Source organism: Geotrypetes seraphini, chromosome 2 (genome assembly GCF_902459505.1).
Source record: "Geotrypetes seraphini chromosome 2, aGeoSer1.1, whole genome shotgun sequence".
NCBI lineage: Eukaryota > Metazoa > Chordata > Amphibia > Gymnophiona > Dermophiidae > Geotrypetes > Geotrypetes seraphini.
In genome coordinates, this window is record NC_047085.1 from 65,701,023 (window position 1) to 65,713,286 (window position 12,264).

Genomic DNA, 12,264 nt, shown 5'->3' on the forward strand with positions numbered 1-12,264 from the left:
TCTATATGCCCTACTACTTTCAAGCTTATTTGGGAGTGCAGCGTTTTATGGTTCACTTCTGGTTGCCGCTGATGACTGCCTCTTCTGTCTGGTCTATGTAGTTATCTTTCTGGGCAATGATCATAAGGAGGCTCCCCATTAAATCCAGTAGGTCCCGTTTCCACTCCTCTAAGGACAGTCAATGTTAGCTCTGCTAGCCAGCCACATCATCAGGCTATACCTGGTCTGCATGGCAGAAAAGCATGATTAAAAGGCCAAAAACACTGTCCTGTGTAAAACTGTATGGCCGTAATTTTACAAAGGATTTCTCAAATGTAAAGGTCATTTTATTTAAGTTTTGAGTTTATTTGGTTTTGATATACTGCTTTAAAATACAAAGCGGTTTACAGTTATACATAAGAACATAAGAAATGCCTTCACCGGATCAGACCGTGGTCCATCTTGTCCGGCGATCCGCACACGCGGTGGCCCATTTAGGTACTCCTTTTTGGAGACCCGGATTTCCCGTATCCCTCAATGAGATTTGCAAGAAGGTGTGCATCCAACTTGCGCTCGAAACTCGGAACAGTAGTCTCCGCCACATAAATTATTTAAAAATATTTTAAAAATATAAGAGGTAGCTAACAGACTCACATTAATGGACCTTTTAAAAATGTCCAGAAAATAACAAAGGAAACATGCAAAAACTTAAATACATGTATAGATGTATAGATTCAGCCTTATTTGTCTTGTGTGTCTGTCATAATTAGACTGTAAGCTCTTTAGAGCGGGTACCGTCTCTTTCATGTTTAATGAGCAGCACTGCGTGCATCTGGTAGCACTTTAGAAATGAAAAATAGTAGTCTATACAGTGTTCTTAAAATACTTTCCCGCTAACAAATTCAAACATTGATGAACTATATTGTGAAGAATACCTTTTCTGCAAGGAAGGCAAAGACCTCAGAGTCCAAGTTTTCTATTGACTTTTTAACACCTTTCAGGGCAATCGCCCCATTGGCCAAAAACCTTCTATAGATTTATGAAAAATATCATTTAATAAACAGTTCACTTTTAGGTGTTGGAAACAGGATACTGGGCTCTATGGGCCTTCGGTCTGTCCCAATATGGCAATTCTTTTTTTAATTATTATTAAATTAAATTTGAAAATTATAGAAAATAAAAATCAGCAAACATGGACACCGGTCATAGCATAAATGCAAAACAGCAAGAATAGCAGCGAACAATCAGCAAACAGAGAATGCATAACAGCACAGCAATAAACCCAATATCTGCTCTCAAACAGAACCCCACATCCCCTCCCCTAGCCCCATGAACCTGAGCACTCCAAGAGGGGATTCCCCTGTTGGTTCTTCAGGAGATCACCCTATCCAACATCCCCCCACACTTCCTTCCCAGTATGGCAATTCTTATGTTTTTATGTACTCTTTGGTAAGTGACCCCCACTGACGGTGGCTAGCATTTCGCTTGAAAACCCAGTAGACACTCTTTGTAAAGGCCCCCCTTTCCTTGAAGCAATTTTTCAAGCAAACCAATGGCCACTGTCAGTGGGACCATGTACCAAAGAGCTTGCTAAATGCACCTATAAGTGAACTGTTAAAACGTTTCTGTCACAAATTGGTGAAATTCACCATATGCAGAACATGGGCCGTTAAGTGCAAAACTTTGCTGCATTTTAGTAAACGTGCCCTAGTATGCCTTGACCAGGTTTAAAGAATGGAAAATCTACCTCTGCATGTCTCTGTCTTAATAATGCATCTTTTGTTTCCTAGGAAAGCTGTCTTTGGAAGAATTTATCCGAGGAGCTAAGAGCGATCCATCCATAGTTCGTCTCCTTCAGTGTGATCCTAGCAGTGCCGGGCAATTCTAAACCAGCTGATTGAAAGAATTGCATTTCTAATTTTATTTTTTTTTTCTATTTTGGCCAAATAACATTTTATGGTGGTGTTGCCTCTCGAGGGGAATATATGCCTTCATTTGTGGCATCTTTAAGCATATTTTTTTTTTTTTTATTCTGATGGATTCATAAGGATGCAGAATGCTGTTAACAACTTGTCTCGAACATGGGCGATACTGTTTAACACAATACTGTGGAATCTGTTGTAAATTCATTAACAGCATGTCTTCTTAAACCTCTTTAGCAAGAAGATTGAAAAAAAAAAAAAACAATTGAAAATACATTATCATAACTGATGGATTTAGATGGCCATCTAAATAGATGACAACGTAGTCACAGAGATATGACCTAGAGGCAGGGGTTTAGAGAAACTGAAGCAGGTGCGTTGTTCGCCGCTGCGCACACAGGTCGCAGCACCGAAAGGAAGTGCTCACGGTCAGAATCCAAAGTACCTGCTTATCTCAACCCCGACGGTAAACCTAGCTCCTGCTTTCCAAAACTGTGAATATGAAGCGTATTTAGAAAAAAATGTGCAAGGTTTACATTAGTTGATTTAAAGAAATGTTTGAAAATTAAAATTAAATGTGTGTGTATGTGCACACGTGTAGATATATCTATTTGTATATAGAAACAGAACAGTAGGTACTGGATATTTGAGAATAGATATGTAGATCTAAAGTTACAGAAACCTTATAGATTTATATACTTACAAAGAGAGAGTAAGAGATCTATACAAAAATACACACACAAACAGGTATATATATATATATGATGGATCAAGGGTAGCTATAGCTACTGTATCTATAATACTGGATATTATGACCGAAATTGATTGTTTAAATGTCCTGTTTCTTTAATTTAGCATTATGCATCCTGTACTGAAACTCTTTTGGATTAACACGGAGACAAGGCAAGGATTTCATCCCAGGAAAGACACGCAGTAATTAGTTAATTAGCCAAAAGTTTGAATAATGTAAGCAGTCACGTCTTGTCAAGCTTTCAGGTTTTTTTTAGGATTGTAATTTTCACACCTTTCAGAAACATTCACATCTTTTTATAAAAATTAGACCGAGAGAGGAAAGAAAAGAAAGAGAAAAACATTCAAGAGAGGAGAATTCTAATTCCAGCGGGGTCCATTGTATTGTGCGAAAGCATGAAGAGGCTCACTGAAGGGGAAGTTCTCTTCTGGGAGAGGTTAATATGTTAACAACATAATGTGATATAATGTGGAAAGAGGGACTACGGTACATTGTACCACGAAAAAAATAATTAATTGCCATAACTCCAATTCTTTTTACTTGCACCCTATATGATAGTAATGGTGGTGAAAGTGGGGAGGGTGAGGCAAAATTATGTGTAAGTTGTTTTCCTCCCTTGACCAAAAACATGTTCAAAGGAACTTCACTAATTAATCTGTCTGAAATTCGCCCCCTTCCCTGCACAATTAGGCATATAGCAGGATGATCATTTTCAGTCGGCTCACAATTACCCAGGTGAAAACTGCTCTCATAAACTCCACCTTATTACTCAGAGCTGAATAAGCAGGAGGTTCAAACACATGAGCTAGGTCATCGTTATTAAAGGCCTCAGCCTTGTGTTTTGGGATCAGAGAACTCATTGCTGAAAAAGTGACACGCTTTTAGTGTTCCAGGCTTCCTGTCGAACAACGCTGCGACAAAGAAACAAAATCTGGCTATGTAAAAAGAATACAACCTTTCACAGAAATGGTCCGATATATCGGGAGTCTTTCCCCTAGAAGGTAATCTTACAAACCTTTGCACTTGTAAAATACTATATTTTACTCACCTGAAAGGTCTCTTATAAAATTAGATTATACCTAAAAGTTTACATGACACAAGCTAACACATACTTGATGGAGCCAATTGAAACATAGAAAAATGAAGGCATATAAAGACCATATGACCTATCTAGTTTGATGTTCTATGCCATCTACTCTCTCTTTCTTTCCCTTAGAAATCCAGTGTGTTTATCCCAAGCTGTCTTGAATTCGGATACATTTTTTTGTCTCTATCACCTCTACCGGGCGGCCATGCCATGCATTCGCCAACCTTTCTGGGAAAAAGTATTTTCTGAGGGTACTTCATAGTCTATCTCCTTTCACCTTCATTCGTTGCAGAGCTTTTCTGGGTGCACTAGTGTTTTTTTTTTTCCAATGAGAAGCTATTACAAATTTGGCCACAGCCAGTCCCAAACATTTTGCTTTTTGTGGTAAGCAAGATCCAGTTCCGTTAGAGTCCAAGTAAACAAGTTTGAGGTGTAACTCTAAAGGAAATTGCTAAGATTTTCAAAAATATCATGCAAATAACTTTCCCAACAAAGCTGAATCATCCCACAAGTCCACCGCACATGCAAAAAGGTTCCCACCTCCTGCCCACATTGCTAACAAATATCCGATACCAATAGGAGCAACCTTTTTAGATGGAGAGGGGTATAATACCATTGTGTAAGCACTTTATATGAATTTTCCTATACCAACACACATACTGAAGATTTAACTTCTAAAAAAATTGTATTCTAATCCTATTGAGTAAAAACTACTCCCAGAGCTTCATTTCAATTGAAAGAGACTCGCCTCACGTGCATTTATGCCACATAGGTATTTAAACCTCTCCCACTTTTCCTCTAAAATATACGTATTGAGATCTTTAAGACTGTCCTCGTACACATTATGATGGAAGACCACCAACTATTTTAGAAGCCAACCTCTGAACTGATTTCATCCTACTTATATCTTTTTGAAGGTGCAGTCTCCAGAATTGTTCACAATACTCAAAATGAAATCTCACCAGAGCCTTGTATAAGAGCATCATTACCTCCTTTTTCCTAATGGCCGGTACTCTCCCTGTGCACTCGAGCATCTTTCCAGCTTTTGCTGTCACCTTTCCAACCTTTTTAGCCACCTTAAGATCATCACATACTATCACACCCAAGTCCTGCTCCTCTTTCATGCATACGATAAAACAAACTGGAGAAAATATTTCTTTACTGAATGTGTAATTAAACTCTGGAATTCGTTCCCAGAGAATGTGGTGAAATTGGTTAGTATTGCAGGATTTAAAAAAGGTTTGGATAATTTTCTAAAACAGAAGTCCATAGGCCATTATTGAGAAGACTTGGTGAAATTCACTGCTTATTCCTAGGATAAGCAGCATAAAATCTGTTTTACCTCTTGGGATCTTGCCAGGTATATGTGACTTGGGTGTGCCACTGTTGGAAACAAGATATTGGGCTTGGTGGACTTTCAGTCTGTCTCGGTATGGCAATTCATATGTCCTTAAAAGTTCTTTAACCCTAAACTGTACTGTTCCCTTGGGCTTTTGCAGCCTAAATGCAAGGCCCTGCATTTCTTAGCATTAAATCTTAGCTGCCAAATTCCAGACTATTCTTTAAGTGGTAAAAACAGTTAATGTGTTGAATTTAAAAAAAAGGTTTGGACAAATTCCTGGCCAAAGAGTAACCTAGAAACATGATGGCAGATAAAGGCCAAATGGCCCATCTAGTCTGTTCATCCGCAATAACCATTATCTTTTTCTCTGTCCAAGAGATCCCACAGGCCTATCCCAGGCCCTTTTGAAGTCAGACAGTCTCCGTCTTCACCACCTCTTCTGGGAGACTGTTCCATGCGTCTATCACCCTTTCTGTAAAAAAAGTATTTCCTTAGATTATTCCGAAGCCTATCGCCTCTTAACTTCATCCTGTGCCCTCGTACTTAAACCATTATTAAGGTAGACCTGGGGGAAGCCAGTGCTTCTTGGGATTAAGTAGCATGAAATTTAATTTGATTGGATTCATTTGCTTTATAAACCGCCCAGTACATAAGGTTTAAGAGCAGTTTACAATCAAACCAGCTGTTAGCTTATATTTAAGCCGTACAATTATCATAACACCGAAACGGCCCTATCGGACTACTAACAGGAAAGACTTAATTTAAATAGAGAACACTGCTAATACTTAATTTTAGTAATCAGTAGTATGAAATGCTGAGCAGATTAACCAAGTTTACAACACCTTGTGAAATGCAAGATAGTCTGATAAACCTGAGATTGTTGTGGGCAAGGTATTCCAAAAAGATTGGCCTATAAATGAAAAGGCTCGTTCTCTAGTAGATACCAGATGTATTGTTTGTAGAGAGGGACGTTGAGATGAGGGAATTTCTCTTACCACAGTATAATTCTTTCAACTTTGCCCTAAGACATTCTGACTGATATCAACGAAATGGTTTAAATACAAGGCAAAGTAATTGAAATGAAATCCGCTCAGTGATGGGAGCCAATGCAAATCTTTAAAAATAGGTGTTATATGATTGGTTTCTTCTTAAATGAGATCACATGTGGAGCTGTGTTTTGGACCATCTTGACATTTTTAAGAATTCTACTTGGTATGTGTAACCTGGACTGGCCACTTCTGGAAACAGGCTATTGGGCTAGATGAACCCTTGTTCTGACCCAGTAGGAAGTACATAAGAACATAAGATTTGCCAGTGGTCCATCGTGCCCAGCAGTCTGCTCACACGGCGGCCCTCTGATCAAAGGCCAGCGCCCTAACTGAGACTAGTCCGACCTGCGTACGTTCTGGTTCAGCAGGAACTTGTCTAACTTTGTCTTGAATCCCTGCAGGGTGTTTTCGCCTATGACAGACTCCGGAAGAGCGTTCTAGTTTTCTACCACTCTCTGGGTGAAGAAAAACTTCCTTATGTTTGTACGGAATCTATCCCCTTTCAATTTTAGAGAGTGCCCTCTTCATTCAGTGGCATAGTAAGTTGGAGGGTCTTCCTAAGGTACAGAACCCCTTGTGCACCCATGTGTGTTTTACTTCCTTGACGTGAAGTTGCCACCTGCGTCAGCATCGGTGCTCTCTTTGATGTCATTTCCGGGACCCACGCCTAGGAAGTGACATCAAAGGGTGAGCTGACACTGACGTGGGCATGCTGCTCACGCCGGAGAAGTTAGAAAGAAATCATAAACATAAACACTTACATATACACCCTTATAGAATAACATTTAAGGGGCCGGATTCAGTAAATGGCACCCAGGACTATTCTATAAAGGATGAGCACTATAGAATAGTTTTAGGTGCCGAATTCTACACCCAACTGTGGGCGCAAGGACTTATACCAACTGAAACCAAGTGTAAATCCTGGCACACATCCATGGTATACAGTATCTCGCAAATTTTATTTTTTTTTAGCTCCAACATACTAACAGTAAATGTTTTTCGCAACACACAAAGAGGACACGTGCCCCACCCTGCTATACCCCTCAAGCCCTGCCCCTGAACAAACCTTGTCTTTTCTTCCCTGAGCTTGGGGCCGCATCTAAAGGGCCTCTGAACATTTACGGGCATCGACGTGATGACGTCACATGCATGTGCGCATGAATGTGATGTCATCACATCGACATCTGCACATGCTCGGAGTCCCTCCAGATTCGGCTCGGAGCTCTCATGCTGGCAGAACATTTATGGAGGTAGCCGGGGGACAGAGGGGGAGGAAAGGCGCTGGCAGTGACAGACCATGATTGTGATGGCTTGGGGGAATTCACTGCTTATTCCCAGGATAAGCAGCATAAAATCTGTTTTACCACATGGGATCTAGCTAGGTACTTGGGACCTGGGTTGGCCACTGTTGGAAACAGGATTCTGGGCTTGATGGACATTCGGTCTGTCTCAATATGGTAATTCTTAGGTTCTTAAAGTGGAACCAAAAATCTGGATGGAAAGTGGTTTATTTAACAACAATATATAGTAACTAGTCCCAATGAAGTTTATATAACCAGTCGTAAATGGAGTGTGTGGTGTTATCAGACTTACTAAACATTTCTGTGACGAGCTTTTCAGTGAGGAAATGGTACTGTTTCACTGGGTGTACTTGTAAATTATTGCAGACTCTGCTAGGTCTAAATATTCACAGTTAGACACCTAAACAAAGTTGGACAAAGCTCCTGCTAAACTGGAACGTACGCAGGTGAGGCTGGACTCATTTAGAACACAGGTCTTTGACCTGAGGCCCACTGCATGAGCGGACTGCTGGGCAGGATGGACCACTGGTCTGACCCAGCAGCAGCATTTCTTATGTTCCTAAACGCTAGTTAGCCAGTCAGTGGTCATATTGATTGCTTTGAATATCAGGGGGTAGGTTGCTATGTTAAAACAAAGCAAAAGGGATCATTTCATTGCTGCCATTTTGGTTCTGAAAACGAATGGAAATAAAATGCCTCTTGTTGCATTTTCCATTTCAAATTTTCAAATGAATGCATATTCTTGCATGCGTGTAACCCTTTGTATTTGATTATCTTTGTCATGTGGGGTGCTCTTTGGATGTCACAGCTCGCGCTTTAGGGTCATTATCCCAGGACAAGCAGGCAGCATATTCTCTACATGTGGGTGATGTCACCGACGGAGCCCCTTAGCGGACGTTTTCGCAAGCAGACTTGCTTAAAGACCTTCAAGCTTGCGATTGGCCCGCGCATACGTGCGTGCCCCTCCCGCCCGACCTAGGGCATGCATCTCCTCAGTATGGCCTCAGTTCTATGTTTTCTGCGGAGCCAAAAGCACTGCTCCCTTGCTGCACGCGATCTCGTCCCTCTTGCACTGTGGCTTTCTTTGTTATTTTCGTTTTAGTCGCTGTGCTCGCATCTTTGTTAATTCTTCTTTTCTTTCGTGTCTTTTGACCGGGTGTCTGGTCTTGCTCTGGCCGCCTGGCCTCGCGGGGCTGTGGCCGTCTTTTTTCTTATGCCTCACACTGGGTTCAAGAACTGCACTAAGTGCAACCGGGTTATCTCCATCACCGATCCTCATTGTTGGTGTGTGGAGTGCCTGGGTGCGGAGCATTGTGCGACTCTGCAAACGCAGGCTCTTCAGCGGGTGGCCAAGAGTCTTCAACTTTTTGGCCCGATGGATCCTGAGGGACAGGCCTCGAGCTCGGCCTCTGCACTGGTGTTGGGTGCTTCGGCCTCTAAGTCCCCCTTGTCCTCCAAGGACCAGTGGAATACGGGATTTTATTCCTGGTACTTTCTGGTACCCAAGAAAACGGGGGATCTGTGTCCGATCCTGGACCTCCGTGCTCTGAACAAGTTTCTTGTCAGGGAACGGTTCAGAAATGCTTACCCTTCATATCTTGTACCCCCTCTTGGACGAGGGGGACTGGCTGTACTCACTGGACCTCAAGGAGGCGTACACGCACATTCTGATACACCCAGCCTATCGCCGGTATCTGAGATTCCGGGTGGGGGATCTCCACCTCCAATATCGTGTTCTTCCCTTCGGCCTGGCGGCCTCTCCGAGGGTTTTCACGAAATGTCTAGTTGTAGTAGCTGCGGCCTGCAGGTGTTTCCCTACCTCGACAACTGATTGATCAAAGCATCCTCATGCCACGAAGTTCTGCGAGCGGCGAATCAGACCATCTTGCTCCTTCAGAGTCTCGGTTTCGAGGTGAACTTCTCCAAGTCCCACCTCTGTCCGTCCCAGTCTCTGGAATTCATCGGAGCGGTCCTGGGCATGGTTCATCTCCACCCCTTCTTGCCTCGGCCTCGTCAAGAGGCCCTTGTTCGTTTATGCAAGAGGGTGGCCCATCTGTCCTCGGCTTCAGCTCGGCTCCTGATGGTCCTCCTAGGTCACATGGCCTCTACGGTTCACGTGACTCCTTTTGGCAGACTTCACCTCCATATTCCACAATGAACTCTTGCATCCCAATGGAATCAGGATTGAGATCCTGTATCTCGACTAATTGTCATGACTTCTTTGTTGAAGAAGTCTCTCCGTTGGTAGATGCTCTCTTCCAATCTTTCCAGAGGTTTTCGGTTTCATGCCCCCTTCTGCAGAAGGTCTTCACGACGGACTCGTCGACCTATGCTTGGGGGGCTCATCTGGATGGTCTTTGCAATCAGGGTCCAGTGCCGACCACCTTTGTCACATCAATCTGCTGGAGCTTTGAGCAATCTTCCTCGCCCTGAAGGCTTTTTGTCACCTGCTTTGCGACCACACGGACAACCAGGTCTCCATGTATTATATCAACAAACAAGGGGGCATGGGGTCCCTGTCCCTGTGCCAGGAGGCGATGCGGCTCTGGGATCGGGCCATCCGCCGCAACATATTTCTTCGAACGGTCTACATTCAGGGCCAGCGCGGGCTCACTTGAAGTATCTTACTTGGAAGGTTGTGTTTCTTATTGCTCTCACTTCTGCCCATCGGGTCAGTGAGCTTCAAGCCTTGGTGGTGGACCCACCCTTCATTGTCTTCCATCATGATAAGGTGGTTCTCCGTACACATCCTTAGTTCTTGCCTAAGGTTATTTCTGAGTTTCACATCAACCAATCCATTGTTCTGCCGGTGTTTTTCCCGATGCCCAATTCTCACCCTAGAGAAGCGGCTCTACATCCTCTTGATTGTAAGCGTGCGCTGGCCTTCTACTTGAAGCACTCCGCTCCTAACCGTTCTGCTCCCTAGCTCTTCCTCTCCTTCGATCCTAATCGCTTGGGTCGCTCTGTTTCTAAGCGGACCATTTCTAACTGGTTGGCCGCTTGTATCTCCTCCTGTTACGCTCAGGCTGGTCTCTCCCTGCCAGGTCGAGTCACGGGCCACAAGGTCAGAGCGATGGCGGCGTCTGTTGCTTTCCTCCGCTCAACTCCGATTGAGGAAATCTGTAAGGCTGCCACTTGGTCCTTGGTTCATACGTTTACCTCGCACTACTGTCTGGATGCTTTCTCCAGGCATGACGGCCATTTTGGCCAGTCCCATTTTTCAAAATCTGTTCTACTAAATTGCCAACTCTCCCTCCATCCCATTAGCTTGGAGGTCTCCCACATGTAGAGAATATGCTGCCTGCTTGTCCGGGGATAAAGCACAGTTACTTACCGTAACAGGTGTTATCCAGGGACAGCAGGCAGATATTATCGCAACCCACCCACCTCCCCGTAGTTGGCTTCTTTGCTAGCTATCTGAACTGAGGCCACACTGAGGAGACGCATGCCCTAGGTCGGGACGGGAGGGGCACGCACGCATGCGCGGGCCAATCACAAGCTTGAAGGTCTTCAAGCAAGTCTGCTTGCGAAAACGTCCGCTAGGGGGCTCCGTCGGTGACATCACCCACATGTAGAGAATATCTGCCTGCTTGCCCTGGATAACACCTGTTACGGTAAATAACTGCTTTTTTTCTATTGGGTTCCTGTTTGGGGCTTACTCTAAGTTGTTGTTGTTTGTTTTTTTTTGGGGGGGGGGTTCAGTTTAGGTGGATGCTAGAACTGGTAAATCGGGGAATATTTCATTTATCAATTAATCCTCCAGAAGTGATGATTTGGGGACTGGAGGAATTTCAGCAGAGGTGGTCATTTCTCCTGTTTGTTTATGTTGGATAGATTGTAAACTCTTCACAGTAGGGACTGTCTGCTATGTACACTGTCCCTGGATTCTTTAAAGGTCACCCAAATGTGAGTGCAGATTCCAGATCCACATGCAGACTAATTAATGAGCTGTTAATTATTAATCTTAACTGGCACTAATTAGACTTGTGTGCGGATCTGCCTAAGTGCTACTCTATAACACTATGCCCCTAAATTGACTCGTAACAAGTTTTCCAAGTTTATTTCATACTTAATATACTGTCTATCAGTGGTTGCATAGATGGTTTACAATACTATATTTAAAAAAGAAAAAAGATTGGGCATTTCATAGTTAAAATATCAAGGGCTGACAGAGACATATGGTAACAAAGGGGTCCATGGGTAAGGAAGAATAAAGTACATTGAGATAAAATAAATTAAGAGGGAGGTGAGACGGGGTGGAGAGAACAATAGGGTGGGGATATCGCTTTATAGAAGCGATTCTTAGTTATTACTCTGGCCATGTGTGCGGATGGCGTGTTCCTTTTTTCATAGCTGATGGGCATCCCCAAATAGGAAAGTTTGCATTTGAATTTGTCAAGGGATTCTTCAAGTCTAATAGCTGATGGTAGTGCATTCCACAGGGAGGGGACTGTGACAGAGAATATAGTATATGACTCAAAAGGGGGTGTGGCCAGGGAAGTGGCATGGATGGGTTGGGGCAGTCCCAAAATTTAGGCACAGTATTGCAGAATAAGGTCATTTATGTGCCCAATTGCCATTAGTTGTATGTCAGCATTTACATGGTTTCAATAGGTGTAAGCCCTCATGCCTAAAGTTAGACATAGGAATCTACACTTGGCACTAAGCAACCTTTATAGAATTGGCACTTAGGGACAGATTCTATAAAGGGTGCCCTAATTTGGGAGACCTAGCTGGGTTCCGTGCTATGTTTTTTGTTCATTTTAAATTGTATTTTTTGTGTGATATTATGTATTTGATTGTTACCCGCATAGAATTGTTGGATATGTGGGA

The 12,264-nt window shown here is 43.0% G+C and overlaps 1 protein-coding gene across 3 annotated transcripts in view; it reads left to right on the forward strand.

Annotated features, from left to right (window-relative positions):
* The window catches only part of NCALD (neurocalcin delta), a 173,596-nt gene extending 171,103 nt beyond the window's left edge, over positions 1-2,493 (forward strand). For all 3 annotated transcript variants that reach the window (XM_033935259.1, XM_033935262.1, XM_033935260.1), the window contains one exon: positions 1,770-2,493. In XM_033935259.1, the coding sequence (XP_033791150.1) occupies positions 1,770-1,867 (98 nt within the window). In that variant the 3' untranslated portion in view covers positions 1,868-2,493. The remainder of the gene's footprint in view (positions 1-1,769) is intronic.
* Positions 2,494-12,264: the final 9,771 nt, after the last annotated feature.